At 39.0% G+C, this 19,991-nt stretch overlaps 2 protein-coding genes across 2 annotated transcripts in view; one reads left to right on the top strand and one right to left on the bottom strand.

Annotated features, from left to right (window-relative positions):
• Positions 1–19,991, top strand: part of LOC121735611 (DNA-directed RNA polymerase, mitochondrial) — a 34,438-nt gene that overhangs the window by 7,333 nt on the left and 7,114 nt on the right. The window contains exons 9-14 of the mRNA XM_042126477.1: positions 52–192; positions 502–620; positions 868–1,042; positions 3,605–3,723; positions 3,989–4,207; positions 4,610–4,759. Coding sequence (XP_041982411.1) covers positions 52–192; positions 502–620; positions 868–1,042; positions 3,605–3,723; positions 3,989–4,207; positions 4,610–4,759 — 923 coding nt within the window. The remainder of the gene's footprint in view (positions 1–51; positions 193–501; positions 621–867; positions 1,043–3,604; positions 3,724–3,988; positions 4,208–4,609; positions 4,760–19,991) is intronic.
• LOC121735614 (membrane-bound alkaline phosphatase-like) lies at positions 12,627–16,141 on the bottom strand. The gene is made up of 6 exons (XM_042126482.1): positions 15,965–16,141; positions 15,528–15,746; positions 14,867–15,059; positions 14,224–14,396; positions 13,228–13,879; positions 12,627–13,015 (listed from the first exon to the last, which is right to left on the bottom strand). Exons 1-6 carry the CDS (start codon positions 16,124–16,126, stop codon positions 12,759–12,761), a joined length of 1,656 nt encoding a protein of 551 aa, XP_041982416.1. The 5' UTR covers positions 16,127–16,141; the 3' UTR covers positions 12,627–12,758.

The following is a 19,991-nucleotide window of genomic DNA, read 5'->3' as shown; positions in this document are numbered from 1 at the left end:
AATTTTATGTATTAGATTCTATTGGAGGTCATAACCAATTTATATTTACAGAGACAAACACTCAAAGATACGGAAGAGAGTTGGCGCGACAAAGTTCGTGAGGCGTTCGTGCGGAATCTCGGCACGCTGCGCTCGCGTAGCAGCGCGTCGCATACGCCCGTCTCGCTCTATCCTTACTTGAAGGTGTTGGAGGTGAGAGGGACAAGGCATTTTTTTTCGTAAATCAAGGAGCGTAATATTTTATTTGACCCGTTGCAGCTTGACTATTCTAACTTAAACATAACTTATTTTAAGCAAGCATTATCTGTCACATAATAATTATTCCAACTCCAAAATGACGATAGGGGGGATATGAGTTTTTTCAATATTTTCTCTTTAACATGAAGTTGAATTTATAAGTTGACATTATAATAATATGGATGATCACACTTTTGTACACTGCACTCAATGTTTTGTTCTGTTCAGTCAATTTAAAAGTTTCACTCCCACTCCCCCCGTCAGGTGGAGGAGTACGTTGATCTGATGCTGAACGAGGTGACCAAGCTGGTGGACGGCAGCGAGTCCTTTAGCCCCACTCTCAAGCTGTTGCAGCGGGAGCTCGGCACGCAGGTCTACCACAAGTGAGTATCGTTTAGTATATTTTTATCAGTATTACTTGTAAAATAATGGGTTACCTCATTAAGTTGCATTAGATATCAAAGATTAACTAGATGTCACGCGCGACTTCGCCCGCGTAAATTAGGAATTTTACGGAAACCGTACATTTTCCCGCAAAAAAATTGACAATAAAATTGATCACCTAGGGACCTACGTACTTTGTTATCAACATTATAATATGTGAAATGAAACTGACATCTCTCTCAACAGATACCAAATGCAGCAATACAAAACCAATGGCTACTTGACGAAGCTGGACGCGGTGTACAAACAGTACTGCCGCTGGTACCTCGAGCGTCACCCACTAGATGACGACGGCACGCCTCTCAACAATCGGCAGGCGTGGCAGACCATCGTGCACCGCAACAGCTGGGGCGCCAGCCTGGTAAATATCGATGACCTGTGTGCAGGGCCGGTTTTAGCACTACCAGCGCCCAGGGTGCTGGTAGTGATAGAAAATAGAGAAGGATGGTCGCCCAGCGTCGTCGTCCCCTAACGTCGCTACTGTCTGTGCGAGCGGGATGGCTTTAGGGACCTATTAGGCCGCGTTTCCACTGACGCGGAGCGGAGCGGAGAGGAGCTTAGCGGTGTCCGAATTGACCAATCGTATTGACAGCGAAGCGGAGCGAAGATTTCGAACATGGTGATTGGTCAATTCGGCACCGCTAAAGCTCCGCTCCGCGTCAGTGGAAACGCGGCCTTTGACAGAACGGTTACGCGTTCAAGCGTTCTGCGTTCGTACTGTAAGTGACACACAAACAATTCTGACGCGATCAGAACGCCCCTTGTGTGAGCATCTCTATATAACGTAATACAACACAAAGAACGCAAAACTAACCACTTGAACGCTTGACCGCGTGACAGCTCTATGTCTGATAGGTCCCTTAGGGTCAATTTACAATAGCATAGAGTCGAAGCGAAGCGAAGCGAATTCCCAAAATCTGAAGTCAAAAAATTCAACCTTAACTCTAGAGCATACATTAGGTACTTCTGCGAGGCCAATTTTTTTTTTTTTTTTATTAAATAAGGGGGCAAACGAGGAAACGGGTCATCTGATGGTAAGCAACTACCGTCGTCCATGGACACTCGCAACATCAGAAGAGCTGCAGGTGCGTTGCCGGCCTTTTAAGAGGGAATACGCTCTTTTCTTGAAGGTTTGCAGGTCGTATCGGTCCGGAAATACTGCTGGTGACAGTTCATTCCAGAGTTTTACAGTGCGCGGCAGAAAGTTACGCGAAAAACGCACTGTGGAAGACTGCCACTCATCAAGGTGATGAGGATGGTATGTTTTTCGCGTGGGACGATAGCGAAAAGTTGCAGGTGGTATGATTCCGAACAATTCCTCAGAGCACTCCCCGTGATACAACCGATAGAGGATGCAGAATGAAGCTACATCTCGGCGTAATTCCAGGGGGTCCAAGCTGTTTGAAACACTATGGCAGTCAACAATTCGAGCAGCCCTTCGTTGGATACGATCCATAGGGAGCAGTTTGTATTTTGGCGCCCCTGCCCAGAGATGAGAACAATATTCCATATGAGGCCGAACCTGCGCCTTGTAGAGTTGTAGGCGTTGTTCCGGACTGAAGTACTGTCTCGCTCTGCTAAGAACACCAAGCTTCTTCGAGGCTAATTTGGCCTTACCCTCAAGATGATATCGGAACTGGACTTCGCTCGATATGTTGACGCCAAGTATCTCAATGCTAGGGGAGATGGATAAAGATGTGCCCTCGAAACGAGGATAAACGACCATTGGTGACTTTTTAGTGGTGAACGCGCAGACTTGTGTCTTGGCGGGGTTGAATTGGTCTAAGTTTTGTGTTTAGACTAAGTAATTGTCTAAGGTGGAGAATTCATTGGAGGTCTCTGAATGGGGTAGACGTCTACCCCATTCAGAGACCTCCAATGAATTCTCCACCTTAGACAATTAGGCATTAGCGTTGGTCGGGCGCATTCGCGCAAATTCGCGCGCCTTTTAAAATTCTCAGAAGTAACAAAGTGCGTTAACGCTTTGCAGTTAAGGTTGAATTCGTTATGTTCAGTTTTAATAATTCGCTTCGATGCGCTTCGACTCTGCGCTAGTATTAAATTGACTTACGGCCGTTCCCAATATTTGATCTATCTCTGGTTTTGCCCTACTAGAGATAGGAATAGCTCACAATTGACATAAAATATATGTCTCTAATGTCTAATGTGAGCTATTCCTATCTCTAGTAGGGCAAAACCTGAGATAGATCAAATATTGGGAACGGCCGTTAAGGTACCATCGAGGAAGTTGATTCCTATGCAATTGACAGACCAACGTTATTTGGTCGAATATATGTCAATTCAATGTTAATTGTGATCTGTCAGTTGGGTTTGACGTAACGCAACCAAACTACTTAGGTCCCCGATTTGCATAGGAATCAACTTCTCTCTCTTAGTACAATTCCGTGCATCGCGACAGTCGTAAGCCGCGCGCGGCCTACGACTATCGTCGGCCGCGCGCGTCAGTCAAAGAAGCCGCGCGTAGATGCCCGGAATTGTACCTTTAGCGTTTAACTTTACAGTCTGTCAAAAAAGAGAGGACACTGAACTAAATTTTCTAAACGTAATCAAGATCGAATGGTAGTTTCTTCGCTTTTTCACCTGATACATTTTTATTCCATTTAATGAGATTGTATTATTGATTTAAAGTATGTGATTACTGATTACCAATAAGTATAGATAAAAATTACGCTCTTTAACCAGCTTTGTGGTACTAGGCCATCGCGTCGTTTAAAACTTCATTTAGACTAGGTTACTATAAAATATTCATTTTCTTTTGAAAGCTTCTTTACGTACACAACTTTAGGGCTCCCACACAAAACTGCGAATTCGCATCGCAATGTCATTTTTATTATGAGCTATGTCGAAGATATTTTTATAAGTTACGTGTGGGAGCCCTTATGTAAACAATTCGAATGTGCAGGACGTGGAGGACAAACCGTGGCCGCTGGAGATGCGACAGAACATCGGCAAGTTCCTCTACAACATCATCATCAACGACATCAAAATCAACGTCAACATGTTCAAGCCGAAAGCCAAAGAGTAAGTCGCTCACTGGGTTAAAGTAAATTGTGGAGAAGTATGCTATCCTTTTCGCTTTTAGAAGTATTAATGATGAAAGATTACTAATTACCCAAAATAACAAAAAGTGCTTATGAGTTTAGACTGACACATGTTTTAATTATATTTAAAAATTAAATATACAATGTGTCCTGGCACCGGTGTCCGATCCTTTAAGTCATGATGTATGGCCTATTTTATCGACAAATTGGCTCTCAAATTTTTTCTATATACATGTCTCTCTCAGGAAGCTCCTCCCAGCTGTATACAAAGTCCACCGCCCCTGGGGTCGTCTAGTGCGGCTGGAGTTGAAGCCCCACCCCACTCTGACCCGCCTGGCCGCGGCCGCCGCGCGCCCCGTGCTGCGCCTCCGCGCCGCCCTCGCCCCTACACGCGCGCCCCCCGCGCCCTGGCACTCCGCCACCGCGCCGGGGGCGTATCTACTGACCGACACGCCCCTCGTCAGGTAAATTTGGATGTCTATTTGTAACAAAAAGTACACTTTGAAATTTTTTGACTTTGTTAAGGAATAGAAGTTAGTTGCTGCATAGCTAGGCAAAAAATAATAAGTAATTTTTTATGCGGAATTACTGTACAACCCAAAAATCTAGATTACCTGAAAAAGACGTCAACACTGTACGTCATTATCCTCAAACAGGTGGCATCAAAATAAATACATATTAAAAGTAAGTCACCAAACCGAAAGAAACTTTGAAAAACACAGTATATTTATACACCGTAATAGTCCTGTTTTCGTGCGCAAATGAAATAAGACATAGTGTTACGCTTAAGCCTTTTACAACACTTTTCTATGTCCGGCGACTGACTATTTTATAAATGCCCTTAACGCTAACTTGGAATATTCTAGAATGCCGTTCTTCATCACAAGTGGCACTCGGCGGCTGGAGGAGGCGCCGCCCGCGCAGCTCTACCCCGCCCTCGACAGCCTAAACCAGCTGGGCGAGGTGCCGTGGGTCATCAACACCAGGGTCCTCGACCTCCAGATGCAAGTGTTCAGGTGAGCTTTGACAGCTGACAGGTGTCAGCTTCTTCTTCTTTTTCGATTGGGTGTTATTGCCACTTGATATGAGTGCGTTAACTTTTTGTTTGGCATCGAAAAAAACGTAAGGGACTGGCTATCAGAACTAGAACTACTTAATTCGTTGTCGTGAAAATTAAAAAAGTTTTTACAGGAAAAGCGACGTTAGCTCCTTTTTTAATTTCATTTTAATCTAAACTTAAACAAATAAGGCAATCACAAAGCAGAAACCTACAATCAATTCCGATTAGCTTTCTCGATAAGGATGAATGATATAGTATAACTTTGAGAAGTAAAGAGTTACACTATTGCTAATAAAAAATACACAATGACATATCAATCATTTGTCCTAGTATGTTAAAAACATTGCAGTCCTATATCCTATTATAACCACATAGTAACTGCTTACCAAACCTCCAATATTTTAATATTTTATGTTGTACCGATAGTGTTTGTCATTATTGAGACGATAAAATTATAATTGAAAAGATAACAATACGATCTAACCGTCTGAGACTTAAGAGGATACACCAAGGGCGAGAGAAATTGAAAATAGGTATTTGAAAATGTATTGCTGTCTCACCAATCTCAAGTCTCCCACCGCAGAACGCGATAGAGACAACACGACAAAAGTTCTAATAAAATAACAGAAAATCTTCGATTCGTTGTCCGCTGATTCCTTCTCCAAAACTTAACCGATTTAAGTACTTTTTTTAATTAGGAATTAAAGCAAGGCTTGTTCCTATGTTTTATTTTTTTTGTATATTTTAGCCAGTTTTGTTTTCTGGGTGTTTGAACACAGGAAAATCTGGCCATTTTTTTGGGTTTTTGGACGTTCTTATCTTTTTTAATAATAAAATTATGAAAAAAAAAAACATAGGGATGTTGCTAATAGTGGCCATAGATATTCAGAAAAAAATCATAACTCTACCGGCATTATCCAGGGAGGAAACAGGGGACAACGTTTGTATGGAAAAACGGCGGACTCCTCTTAAAAAATTAAATACATAAGGTGTAAACTGTAAACGATAGATCTTTGATATTGTGCTTTATCATCACTTTATATGGCAATTTGGAAGACTTTTCTTTAGGATAATTAAGGTACCATAATATTCCCTACTTAATAGAACACCAATGACTTTTTTGATATTTCGAGTACAGTACCTATGTGCCATTGCCCATTTGAGAAATTGACTTATAGGAAGCTTATAGGCATAATAATTGATATAAAACTAGATGACGCCCGCAACTCCCAAAATTAGTTTATCGCGCGGGAACCGTACATTTTTCCGGTGTATAAAGTATCCTATGTCCTTTCCCGCGTCTCAAAGTATCTCCATGCCAAATTTCAGCAAAATCGGTTCAGCAGTTTGGGCGTGGAGAGGTAATAGACAGACAGACACACGTTCGCATTTATAATATTAGTATGGAAGTATGGATTAATAGTAAATTATGTCAAGGCCAGTCAAGAGATCATGTTTAACATTATTGACTTTACATAACGCGTCTTAATAACTTTGGTTTTCCATCTGCTGATTAACCATTCTCTCAGATGGTATATAACTATATATTTTTCAATAATATCGTTGAAAAACCAAGTAAAATCGAAGCAATAAGACATAATCTAGCCATGTGGGTGTGTCATATTATGTCCAAGTGGTTACATGATCACTGGTGGGTGTACGCGTGGTGTTGCTTATCAGTTATCATTATAATAATTACTATTGATACTTTTATCTAAAGGACCGATTTATATTGCACTCATTTTAATTGTTATCTTAAGATTATTGTTTTATGGTATAAGTTTTGCTTAAGACTTTGTCTGCATGGGTGTAGTATACTTGAAATATTTTGCCATTAATCATTTAGTATTATTTATATGAATTTCCGCTATATTTTTGCTACTTACTGCATAAATAAACTGTGCAAACATACACTTTTTTATAATTAAATAACTAGAATTAAAGTTGCCTTATGCATAATAAGCACGGTCTTAGGGCCTGTTTCACCACTTCCTGATAAGGTTATCCACCACTTAACTTGACAGAACAAGTATGGAGAATCTGTCAAAAAAGTTGTAAATAGCCTATTCGGCACCTTATCAGAAAGTGGTGAAACAGGCCCAGATTCTCCATAATCTATCTGTCAAGTTAAATGGTGGATAGCCTATCTGGCACTTATCAGGAAGTGCTGAAACATGCCCTTAGTCTCTTTCATGTCTGTGGGTTAAAAAAAGGTAGGTAAGGTTTCCGAACGAACTTTATAGAATAAAAAAAAAGTGTCAGATTAAAGATTTCTTCTTCTTAGATTCTCAAAAAAATGAATGCGGTTGTTAGTCAACGGCCAACGTAGGTGCTGAAAACCCTCATCTTATGGTTGTAGGATGCAGTTTATCCGAATATTTGAAGTCGTGAAGCACGCCCTAGTTTCAGAAATAATCATATCTATAACGAGCTTTTGCCCGCGGCTTCGCTCGCGTTAAGAATTATTATTATATACAAACTTTCATCCCCTATTTGAACCCCTTGGGGTTGGAATATCCTATATAATCCTTTCTTAGCGGATGCCTGCGTCATAACATCTACCTGCATGCCAAATTTCAGCTCGATCCGTCCAGCGGTTTGGGCTGTGCGTTGATAGATCACTATGTCAATCAGTCAGTCACCTTTGAGTTTTATATATATAGATATCATGAGTATCACGCGAGTGTATAATCAGCGTATCAGTAATCCGACATTGAGACATCACGAGTCCAGCACGAGCGCCACTATCAGAGGCCTATCACACCCACGACAGCCTGATTATGATTATGATATCTTAATCTTAGTTAGACTTAGATAATATGATGTATCTTTAACCACGCCCCCCAAAATCGGGGATAGGTGATGTAATCTTAGGATTATTACTTAACTACGAAAAATAATAGTTTCATTTTTTATATATTTTATTACAATTATTCAAATTCATTTATTAAGGTTTTTTTTTAATTTTTAACTAATTATTGTATTGTCATTGGCTCTTAACTTTAACGTGTATGCAAAGTTTCGAATTAATGGACTGGAGACATGCAAAAATCGTACTCAAAGATTCCGTTACGTATACATACAGCCCAAGCTCATAAAAGTGTGTTAAAGACAGTTGTAAGACAGACTATTTCGATATGCGTCATGCGTGTGAAGCAGCGCGGAATACAGAACTTATCTAGCTGTAGGAGATCCCCATATCAGTCAAAGATATTTGAAACACATTGATTGCAACCCTCTTCTATCGCTTATTACACCTCTTAAGTCTTCAATCTTCTCTTCTCTCTTTCACAATTTTGGGATTATGGAAAAACTCTGTATCTAGTCAAAAGTGAGAAAATAATTACTCACAGATTAAGTGGATATTATTTTCGAAAGCAGTTTCAAATTATGAAAAGGGTGATGGATCACATTGCTTATTAATTTTATGGAAATTTAAGACATAAAGATAGCGACTTCACGATTTGTTTTGTTACACGCCGTAAACACACTTTGTAAATTTTTATAAACACTTTACGTGTTTATAAAAATTTACAAACTGAAAATATTTCATTTCAACAGACCTTTAATCGTTTTACAGACATAAGAAATGCCCATAGGTATCCATGATATGAATCATAATACGATTCATTTTTTCTAAAATCGTAAAATGCTACTCTGCTTGCAATTCATTTCTGTATTTTTGTACTGATTTGACATTTGTCAGTTTGACAGTTTTGACAATTCATTTGCTGCATTGATTGAGAGGAATTGCTAAATGTGACCATTTTAGCCCCGCAGACCCATACAGGCTTAAAATTGAATGGCCCAAGTGTCCCTCTCCTCCCATAATTTTCCAAAAAAACAAATAGTTAAATTAAATATTTTGTGTCATAATTTGATAATGAAGTGTGATAATATGCCAAAAAATCGACCAAGTGCGAGTTGAACTCGCGCACGAAGGGTTCCGTACCACAATAAAGCAAAAAAAGACTGAAAATTATGTTTTTTTTGTATGGGAGCCCCCCTTAATTATTTCATTTATGTAAATCCATACTAATATTATAAATGCGAAAGTATCTCTGTCTGTCTGTCTGTCTGTCTGTCTTGCTTTCACGCCAAAACTACTGAACCGATTGCAATGAAATTTTGTATACAGTTATTCTAGAGTCTGAGAAAGGACATAGGCTACATTTTGATGTGGGAAAATATCTTATTTCCATGAAAATTTCGATGAAAATGAATTCGCATTGCGCGTGGCCAGCGCTCATCCCGGGGGTCCTGGGTTCGAGTCCCGCAGGCGGATCAAAAAGTTTTCAATTTTCCTGGGTCTTGGATGTGTATTAAAATAAAATTTCAAAAATCTTAAACATATTTTATGTATAATATTATAAAAAATCCAGAAATATATCGATGGAATGAACATTTTAGTTTTAATACGATTCAACAGATGGCGTTTTATTTTTTACTTTATTGTAACATAGAACTAATCATACTTATTAGTTAGTATGTTTTTGTTTATAGTTTTTAATACGTTAGAATATGATGTTTAATCCATACTAATATTATAAATGCGAAAGTATCTCTGTCTGTCTATCTGTCTGTCTGTCTGTCTGTCTGTCTGTCTGTCTGTCTTGCTTTCACGCCAAAACTACTGAACCGATTGCAATGAAATTTTGTATACAGTTATTCTAGAGTCTGTGAAAGGACATAGGCTACATTTTGATGTGGGAAAATATCTTATTTCCATGAAAATTTCGATGAAAATGAATTCGCATTGCGCGTGGCCAGCGCTCATCCCGGGGGTCCTGGGTTCGAGTCCCACAGGCGGAACAAAAAGTTTTCAATTTTCCTGGGTCTTCGATGTGTATTAAAATAAAATTTCAAAAATCTTAAACATATTTTATGTATAATCCATACTAATATTATAAATGCGAAAGTATCTCTGTCTGTCTATCTGTCTGTCTGTCTGTCTGTCTGTCTGTCTGTCTTGCTTTCACGCCAAAACTACTGAACCGATTGCAATGAAATTTTGTATACAGTTATTCTAGAGTCTGTGAAAGGACATAGGCTACATTTTGATGTGGGAAAATATCTTATTTCCATGAAAATTTCGATGAAAATGAATTCGCATTGCGCGTGGCCAGCGCTCATCCCGGGGGTCCTGGGTTCGAGTCCCACAGGCGGAACAAAAAGTTTTCAATTTTCCTGGGTCTTGGATGTGTATTAAAATAAAATTTCAAAAATCTTAAACATATTTTATGTATAATATTATAAAAAATCCAGAAATATATCGATGGAATGAACATTTTAGTTCTAATACGATTCAACAGATGGCGTTTTATTTTTTACTTTATTGTAACATAGAACTAATCATACTTATTAGTTAGTATGTTTTTGTTTATAGTTTTTAATACGTTAGAATATGATGTTTAATCCATACTAATATTATAAATGCGAAAGTATCTCTGTCTGTCTGTCTGTCTGTCTCGCTTTCACGCCAAAACTACTGAACCGATAGTAATGAAATTTTGTACACAGATAGTCTAAAGCCTGAGAAAGGACATAGGCTACTTTTTAACTGGAAAAAGGGGTTGTAAGGGGGTGAAAATGCGTAAATTTGGTCAAATTAACTTAGTTCCAAAAACTTAAAACAGATGGCGCCAAGAGTCCCCTAGATCGCGCTATTGCTTGCTCATACGTATTTCTATAAGAGGTGGTACCATATTAAGCTACATTTTTCGATTCTTTCGATTGTTATACACGTTATTAACTAATAACTCACCTACCAACTTAGACATCAAATTCAAAAACAACAGCGCCAAAACTACTGAACCGATTGTAATGAAATTTTGTACACAGATAGTCTAAAGCTTGAGAAAGGACATAGGCTACTTTTTAACTGGAAAAAGGGGTTGTAAGGGGGTGAAAATGCGTAAATTTGGTTAAATTAACTTAGTTCCAAAAAACTCAAAACAGATGGCGCCAAGAGTCCCCTAGATCGCGCTATTGCTTGCTCATGCGTATTTCTATAAGAGGTGGTACCATGTTGAGGTAGGTTTTACGATTCTTTCGATTGTTATACACGTTAATATTAACTAACTAGCTGTTGCCCGCGACTTCGTCCGCGTGGACTTTAGTTTATAGCGCGCGGTGTCAACAAAATTTGTGTAAAATTTAAAAACTTTTTAAAACCCTGGTAAGTGGTACCCCTCTTAGGGCCGCGTTACAACCGGAATGGCAGCGCTGAAAGTGCTCGCCTCGCCGCTGCCATTCCGGTGTAGCGCGGCCCTTAATTAATCAAAATACCCAAAAACAGCTGTGCAGTGTGCACATAATCTATACTAATATTATAAATGCGAAAGTATCTTTGTCTGTCTGTCTGTCTGTCAGTCTCGCTTTCACGCCAAACGCCAAAAGTATCTCTGTCTGTCTGTCTGTCTGTCAGTCTCGCTTTCACGCCAAACGCCAAAACTACCGAACCGATGGTAATGAAATTTTGTATACAGATAGTCTAAAGCCTGAGAAAGGACATAGGCTACTTTTTTTACTGGAAAAAAGGGTTGTAAGGGGGTGAAAATGCGTAAATTTGTTCAAATTAAGTTAGTTCCAACAATTCATAATAGATGGCGCCGTGCGTCTTCTACATCGCGCTGACGCTTGCTCAAAAGTCTTCCTATAAGACGTGGTATCATCTTACATTTAAGTTTCGATTTTTTTCGATTGTTATATCTATTCTACGGTATTAAATAACTCAGTACTTTATCTGTGCAGTGACGTAACCTTAAATCTATCAATGATAAATAAACTATTTAAATTGGTAATTGGGTTTAATTTGGGTAAAGTTGTGTAATCGGAGGGCTAAATAAGCTTTAAAATTTGGCATAAAATATAAAGTTTAATATAAAAAAATGAAATACTTATTGTGTGCACACTGCACAGCTGTATTGATTTAAGGGGTACCAGGGTTTTTTTATAAAAGCTTTTGACACCAATTTTGTTGACATCGCGCGCTATAAAGTACTATAAACTGAAGTCCACGCGGACGAAGTCGCGGGCAACAGCTAGTTTTATTATAAATTATTAAAGTGCGAATAAATTAGAGTATTTCGTGAATATTTCAAGTGCCTATGTATTGCCGTTATTGATTACGAGCAAAAAATTCCTAAAATATCACGTTAGTTGTATGGGAGCCCCCCTTAAATATTAACTTTATTTTGTTTTTAGTATTTGTTGTTATAGCGGCAACAGATATACACAATCTGTAAAAAAATTCAGGAGTCTAGCTATAGCGGTTCTTGAGTTACAGCCTGGATACAGACAGACGGACAGACAACGAAGTCTTAGTAATAGGGTCCCGTTTTTACCCTTTGAGTACGGAACCCTAATTAAGAGAGAAGAGATATAAACTTCGGAAAACTCTTGAGCATTGTACTCCTGATAATGTCTCTTTTATTTTGCTACTGCTCTTCTGTTATATAATAATTCTCTGTAAATCGTTCCACGTGTCTTTACTACTTTAAAGTTTAAGGTTCCGCAAATTAAATGTGCATAACCTTTACAAAGTAAACCTATTCTATAAGAATAAGAACTAAGGAAGCTTTCTAAGTATAACTTAGAAAGCTTCTTTAGCTAATATACACAATATGAAATTAGCATAGATGATAGGTCTGATATATTGCTATAAGATATTTAACACCTTGGATTAGTTCCAAAAATTTTAAACAAAAAGCATGAATTGGTATTAGGTGTGATAAATAAAATATGATTTATAAAAAAATAAATATGTATGTATTTATTGGTAAAAAAGTACGCAGTATTTCATAATAAAATTAACATGAACTGTTTATAATTTATACAATAAATAATTATCACAAGCTACTTAATCTAGAGATTACAATTAAATATATTGCCCGTGTGTATAGACGGATCTACCGGACTCGAACTAAAACATAAGCTGAGTGACATTGAGAATTCTACAACATGCTATACAGAACGTATGCCAACGGTGCTAAGACTAGCATGAGTGGGCGCGCGATTGCTGCAGAGTTGCACGCATGCAAGCCCGGGCCTATGCACGCCGCATATGCCATGCGATGCGGGATGTGGTTCTGCTCGTATAGCCCACCGAACAGCGCATGGTAGGGGCCCCAAGCGAATACCGCCACGTCGTCTCCTCCATGCGTCTCCGACTCCAAAGGCACGTCCACGTGTGCACGCCATGTAATACCACCTGGAAATGAATAGTCATAATTACTTATATAGTCCATCAGAAAAGAGGCACAAAAAGCCCCTAAAATTACGTGCAACGTGTCGTTATAATAGTTGCACCAGAAAATACAAATCGATATTTCCAAATCCCTGACAAATCCACATGGAAATAATGGCAATTTTCAAAGTCATCCAAGTCATCCTTTGTTCCTCATAATATTATTAGATACTTACGGTAATTGGCTTCCTGCGAGATGTCGGTGCGCTGTTCATTGATCTGCAGACGATAACCAGGACCGTTGGTATACGACAGCGTCTGGTATGGCACATTGTGGAGGTCACGATCATTGGACGTGCCCAATATGTCTGTACCTCTTGGGGAGTACCCGTTGAAGGCCATAACGTGAGCGTGATCAGCCGTCACCACTATTAAAGAGTCCTCTTCCGAAAGCAGCTCCGTTGCCCTTGCGACCGCTTCGCTCATTTCGATAGTTTCATCCAGGGCTAACTCCACGTAGTTGTCATGGTGACCGTGGTCTATCCGACCACCCTCCACGAAGAGGAAGAAACCGTTTTCGTTGCGACTCAGCATGCGTATAGCGACTTCTGTTAGCTCGGCAAGTGTAGGCTCCGTTGCAGGGTTGGCTTCCATATTGTACTGCATATGGTTGGATTCGAATAAACCCAGCAGGTAATCGGGTAGACTGGCATTCGCGGCTAAAAGTTGGTCTCGGTTCCAAACGTATTGGTAGCTAGCCTGTCTTTCAGCTTTGTCGGCCTTCCATTCTTCGATGAGATTCCTGCCGTCCGTCCTTCGACCAGTGTTGCCTTCCTCGTCAACCGTGGTCCTCGTGATGAATTCGCGCCTGCCTCCGCCCAGGATCACCTGAAGAAACGAGTGTCATTACTGACCTAATCTTAATCCTTTTATTGCTTCATTGTCCAACGATAAAGTGATATATACATAATAGTTGTGTAACCTATGATAATGGCTATTGAACATACGGAGTAGACATTCAACTCATGATTTTGAAGTCCTCTATCTTAACTTTTGAATTTTATAATTTATACATCTTACGATGTATTTAAGATGTATAGTTTATACATCTTAAATACATCGTACAAAGTTTTTAAAGTCCTTCTCAGGGGACTTTTAAAACTTTGTACCTTAAAGTCCTTTCCAGGAAGTTTAAAGATTTGTACTTTTCAAGAACTCTTGAGTCTGCGTACCTTAAAGTCCTTCCCAGGGTGCGAGTGCACCAGCTGATACGCGATGTCCGGACACATGTTGGGGTCGGCGGGGTTGGCGAGCACCTCAGCGTCGTTCTCCCAATGCCGGTTCGCGACGTGTGCGTACGCGCCCGCCGGCGATGCGTGCGTTACGCGCGTCGTTGTTACAATTCCTGTAAAATTGAATATCTATTATTCAATTTGTTTTGCGTTTAGGTTAGGTATATGTTTGTACTTAGCTATTTATGTTGCATATTTATATTATTATTAATTTGATTCCTGGTTTGCGAAATTCGATAGTCGTTGATAGATGTTGATAGTCTGTGATTGTAGAGTTAGAATTTTCAAAGGATGAGTCTTTTTACAAATTTATTTAAACATAACCTAACTTTTACACTTTTTAACCATTACGTCGATACATATTTTCAATCCTTAAATTGCGCGTTGGATTAAGAACACCATGTTTGTCACATGTGCTTAACATGGTGACCTATGTGATATTTTCCTATAATTCACAATATTATACACTATGATCGTACTTAAAAAAAATGTGTTCGAGTATACATAGGTATACTCGAACACACATTTTAGTGATAGCACTAAAATGTTAAATCGAATTTCCCCTATTCCTTTCACTACTCACCAGCGTCACGTCCATCCGCCAACGCCCAGGACGCAATTGATTCAGTCTTGCGGTCATCAGGCACGGACGCCTCGCAGTCCCATCGTGGGACGGCGGCCGACACGCCGATGGTCCCACTGTTGGCCTTCACGCCCGTCAAATACGCGGTGGACGTGCACGCTGAGTCCGCGATCTGGGCGTTTACGCAGTACGTCTAGAATTAAGGGCGTTGTTAGTTCTTTAGTCTTAAGTAATTTAGTGTTGTTAGAAGATTCTTTCGGCTTTTAATTATTTAGTAATTTCGAATAATTACATAAAAGTGTTCGAGAGATGATATCCGACATAATTGAGAAGAATTCCAAAACTTATTGATGACGAAAAAAACTATTGCTAAAGTAAGCCAATGCGAAGGGCAAAATAGAACACCAATCTGTATATATAAAACTCAAAGTCAGTCAGACTGATTGACATAGTGATCTATCAACGCCCAAACCACTGGACGGATCGGGCTGAAATTTGGCATGCAGGTAGATGTTATGACGTAGGCATCCGCTAAGAAAGGATTTTGATAAATTCCAACCCCAAGGGGTTCAAATAGGGGATGAAAGTTTGTATATAATAATACTTCTTAACGCGAGCGAAGCCGCGGGCAAAAGCTCGTGTTATATAAATAAATAATTACTTTAGCGAGACCAGAGGTGGGGAACTCCTCAAAGCTAAGCTCCGCCTCCTCGCCCGGTTGGTTTCTTCTCTGGCCTAACAATGTGCGTGCAGCGGTCAGGGTCGGCACAGACATGCCGTCACCCAGAAACATCACCACATTCTTGGCCTTGCCCCCGCTACCAGCATTACCCTTCCTGATGCGAGCCGCCAAAGCATCCTGCGCCTGGTTCATCCAGTACTAAAAAACCGATAAAATTAAAAAATATAACAGTCTAAGTCAAATTTCCTTATAGTAAAAACAATTTAAAAAAGTTTTGTGGCGTGATGGATTAAAATTCGATTTTGAATTTGACATTATTAAACAATAATTTCTTGGTACGCAAAGGGACAAAAAGGATAGGTCGGAAAGATCAAAACCTGCTCAAAGTTAAAAAAAACGTCCAATTCAACCCTAACCTGGATAGTCTTTTCGGCGTCGCTCGGCTGGGCCTGTTTACCGGTAGAGGGTTGGGAGGACCGCACCTCCTGATGGTAAGGGTCGGCGCTGGACGCCGCTAGGGCGACAGTCGCCACCGCTACCACCAGCCCTATAGCCCTTAATACGTCGCGAGACCACATCTCGAGTGATGCTCCTCTAACGTCGAGACCACCTTATATTCTAACGCTATCATCTCTTATCAACCATTTTTATATATATTTTTCGGATTAATTGGTATTTTATCGCGCTTATTGACAGGCTTAAAATTATGTAAATCCTAGTGATACAAGTGACGGTCGTAGATAAGTGATAACTTAGAAGATAGATGTCTAGTTCGATTCTTGAATCATTAATTCTAATCGGACAGGAAAAATTACGTGTGGCACTCAGAGACTGCCGCGGTAAAACAATTGCATAGCATTTTTTATCAAATTGCATATTTTAAATTCGCATACGTCTAGTCGCACGCACACAAACACCGTGCCGAAGTCTGGCAACGCCCCACCGCTGTTCCGATCGGAGTGGCCCCCCCACTCCGACCGGCACAGCGGTGTTTGGCGTTTGGTTATTTTCGTTACGGAATTTCTGGATTTGAAATTATTATGTTAGAAATCTCTAGCAATCTTCTGAAAATTTTCTCACATTAAGTAGGCAGGATTTTGGCACTAAGACCAGGGGGGTGTCACTCCTCCGTTCCGCCGCCGAGCTACAAGTACATACGGAGACTCCCCGACGTCGCGCGTCGGGGCGATTCAATGGTTGCCGCGCGCCGCGCACTGACTCGTGGCGCACGCGCGCGCCTCTTACGCAGTGTCATATTTTAATTGGCAAAATTTATCAAAAATAAATACTGCATTGCAGCCGATTGTTGGGACAATGAAAAAATAGCAAATTTAAATATCTACTGTCATGGTACCTAAATCTATGACAATAATAATATTATTAAATATACACACAAATGTTTTATAATTATAATAAACGAGCTTTTGCCCGCGGCTTCGCTCGCGTTAAGAAGGATTATTATATATACAAACTTTCATCCCCTATTTTAACCCCTTGGAGTTGGAATTTATCAAAATCCTTTCTTAGCGGATGCCTACGTCATAACATCTACCTGCATGCCAAATTTCAGCCCGATCCGTCCAGTGGTTTGGGCTGTGCGTTGATAGATCACTATGTCAATCAGTCAGTCAGTCACCCTTGAGTTATATATATATATATATATATATATATATATATATATATATATATATATATATATATATATATATATATATACATATACTTATTTAAAATAGGTGGTAGGTGGTAGCTGCATATATACATTATACATCTAGATTCTAGGGGTACGATAGACTCGATCGAAACCTTATATGAATAATAGAAAATAAGAAAATATTGATTTCGAGTCGACAACATATTATATCCGCAAAATTCGGATTTTGGAGTATTTCGTTAAATTCTAATGGCACTGACAAACAAACTTCACGCGCCATCTTGCTGTAAACTGACACATGGCATTGCTCATTTTCTACCTGTCGGCAGTTATGGCGCACCAATAGCGCATCCTTTTTTTATTGCTTTTGTTTGTTATCAACTTATCACTTATCAGCGTCTCAACAATTAGCGATTTATGTGTTTTTGACATCTAGGGAATTTTAATCTATACTATAATATTATAAATGCGAAAGTATCTCTGTCTGTCTGTCTCGCTTTCACGCCAAAACTACCGAACCGATTGTAATGAAATTTTGTAAACAGATAGTCTAAAGCCTGAGAAAGGACATAGGCTACTTTTTTACTGGAAAAAAGCGTTGTAAGGGGGTGAAAATGCGTAAATTTGTTCAAATTAAGTTAGTTCCAAAAATTCATACTAGGTGGCGCCGTGCGTCTCCTACATCGCGCTAATGCTTGCCCAAAAGTCTTTCTATAAGAGGTAGTATTATCTTACACTTGATTTTGGATATTTTTCGATTGTTTGTATTTAATAAATCAGTACTTTATCTATGCAGTGACGTAACCTTAAAGTTTAAACCTATCAATGATAAATAGTTTATGGGTAAAGTTGTAAATTGGGGGGCTAAATAAGCTTAAAAATTTGGCATAAAATATAAAGTTTAATTTAAAAAATTGAAATATTATGTGCACACTGCACAGCTGTTTTGATTTAAGGGGTAGGTACCAGGGGTTTTTTTTTTTATAAAAGCTTTTGACACCAATTTTGTTGACATCGCGCGCTATAAACTGAAGTCCACGCGGACGAAGTCGCGGGCAACAGCTAATTCTTAATACATGCAATTTTGAAGTTGGTTTTATCTTTTTATAATTATAGTATTGGAACGAAGTTCCTTATGTTGCGTTCGGCGTAAAGAGGGCTAGATAGAACGATATTAGACCTCGACACTTTTTATTAGTACCTGCATGTTAGGGGCAGAGGGCGTTGATAGTATTCCTGTGCATCAACTAGATGGCGTTTTTTGAGAATAATCAGCGACGCGTTGTTCCTGGGCGTCAATAGATGGCGTTTTTTTAATAATATTTTGAGTTTATTAACACAGGTTTTTTGAACATAAGAAATACTTAACTTCGTTCCATTCGGGTGTCCCTTGGCACCTCCCAAGTTTTTTTTTAAATTTCAAAGATAAAACCGATTTCAAAATTCAGACTAATTCAGACTGATAATATTATAGACTAATACTAGCGACCCGCCCCGGCGTCGCACGGGTATAAAATACATATATAGCCACTGAAAAAATTAATAAAATCGATAGACTGTGATCCTTCACATGGTCTTCTTATCTGTGCCAAATAACATAAAAATTGCACCAGTAGTTCGCGAGATAAGCCCTTTCAAATAATTTCCCCCGTTTTTTCCACATTCTCCTATTAGTCTTAGCGTGATAAAAAGCTTTCCTCAATAAATGGGCTATCTAACACTGAAATAATTTTTCAAATCGGACCAGTAGTTCCTGAGTTTAGCGCGTTCAAGTTAGCTCTTTCAAATAATTTTCCCCGTTTTTTTCCACATTTTCCTCTGTTTCTTCGCTCCTATTAGTCTTAGCGCGATAAAATATAGCCTATAGCCTTCCTCGATAAATGGGCTATCTAACACTGAAAGAATCATCAAAATCCGTTGCGTATTTTTAAAGATTAAAGGGAACAAAGGGACATGAGGGAAAAAAGCGACTTTGTTTTATAATATGTATAGATACGAAAACGAGGCAATTCTGGAAATTTTACATACATACGGTTCTAAATTCGAATTGATAACCCTTTTTTTTAAGTCGGTTAAAAATACTATACCTGCCTACTATTATTGTTTTTAAAATGGTAAAAAAGGTACTTACCTACCTGTCAATGTAGAGAAAAAGACTGAATGCAAGAGAAATTATTAACCTTAGATAATGTTGATTTGAAAAAAAAATATTTAAGTATGTAAAACTTTGCAGTTTTATTTACTATTTTTAAATTTAATTAACTAGGCTATACGAATATTTACGAGTCTTGCTTTCCTTTAATATTTCCTGAGAAAAGAAGACTACACAAATATTTACTTACATTTTGTACTTATTAAAATTGTACATAGATTGTGTATTGAGTTACAAGTTTACCCGAGCGAAGCCGGGTTTTCATCTAGTAATAATATAATCCATACATAATTACCTACATCAAAAGAAAATCAGGTGTCGGTCTGTGTAAACTGATTTATATGTTCGGTATTCATTTACCTAATAGGTAGGTATAACAGTTTCCGTATGTATACCTTGCGTGGTATTTATACTTATTTGATTTTGACAACCCTATTTTCGGAATATCTGACAAGGTCCACACCTTGTCAGATATAAAGTCGACCTTCGCGCGGCGCTAGAGAGCTCAATGGCGGCTGTTCGCGTGCGGTCCGTTTGTTAATAATACTTATGTAGGCACATAAAACGGCGGCATTTGTGAACATCAAAGCAGTGAGACTTCTGTACTTGTACTATTATCTATTCTGTGCTAAGACTA

This window comes from Aricia agestis, chromosome 17 (genome assembly GCF_905147365.1).
Source record: "Aricia agestis chromosome 17, ilAriAges1.1, whole genome shotgun sequence".
NCBI lineage: Eukaryota > Metazoa > Arthropoda > Insecta > Lepidoptera > Lycaenidae > Aricia > Aricia agestis.
Note: the sequence above shows the minus strand (reverse complement) of the source record. Positions and strands in the feature narration are given on the sequence as shown.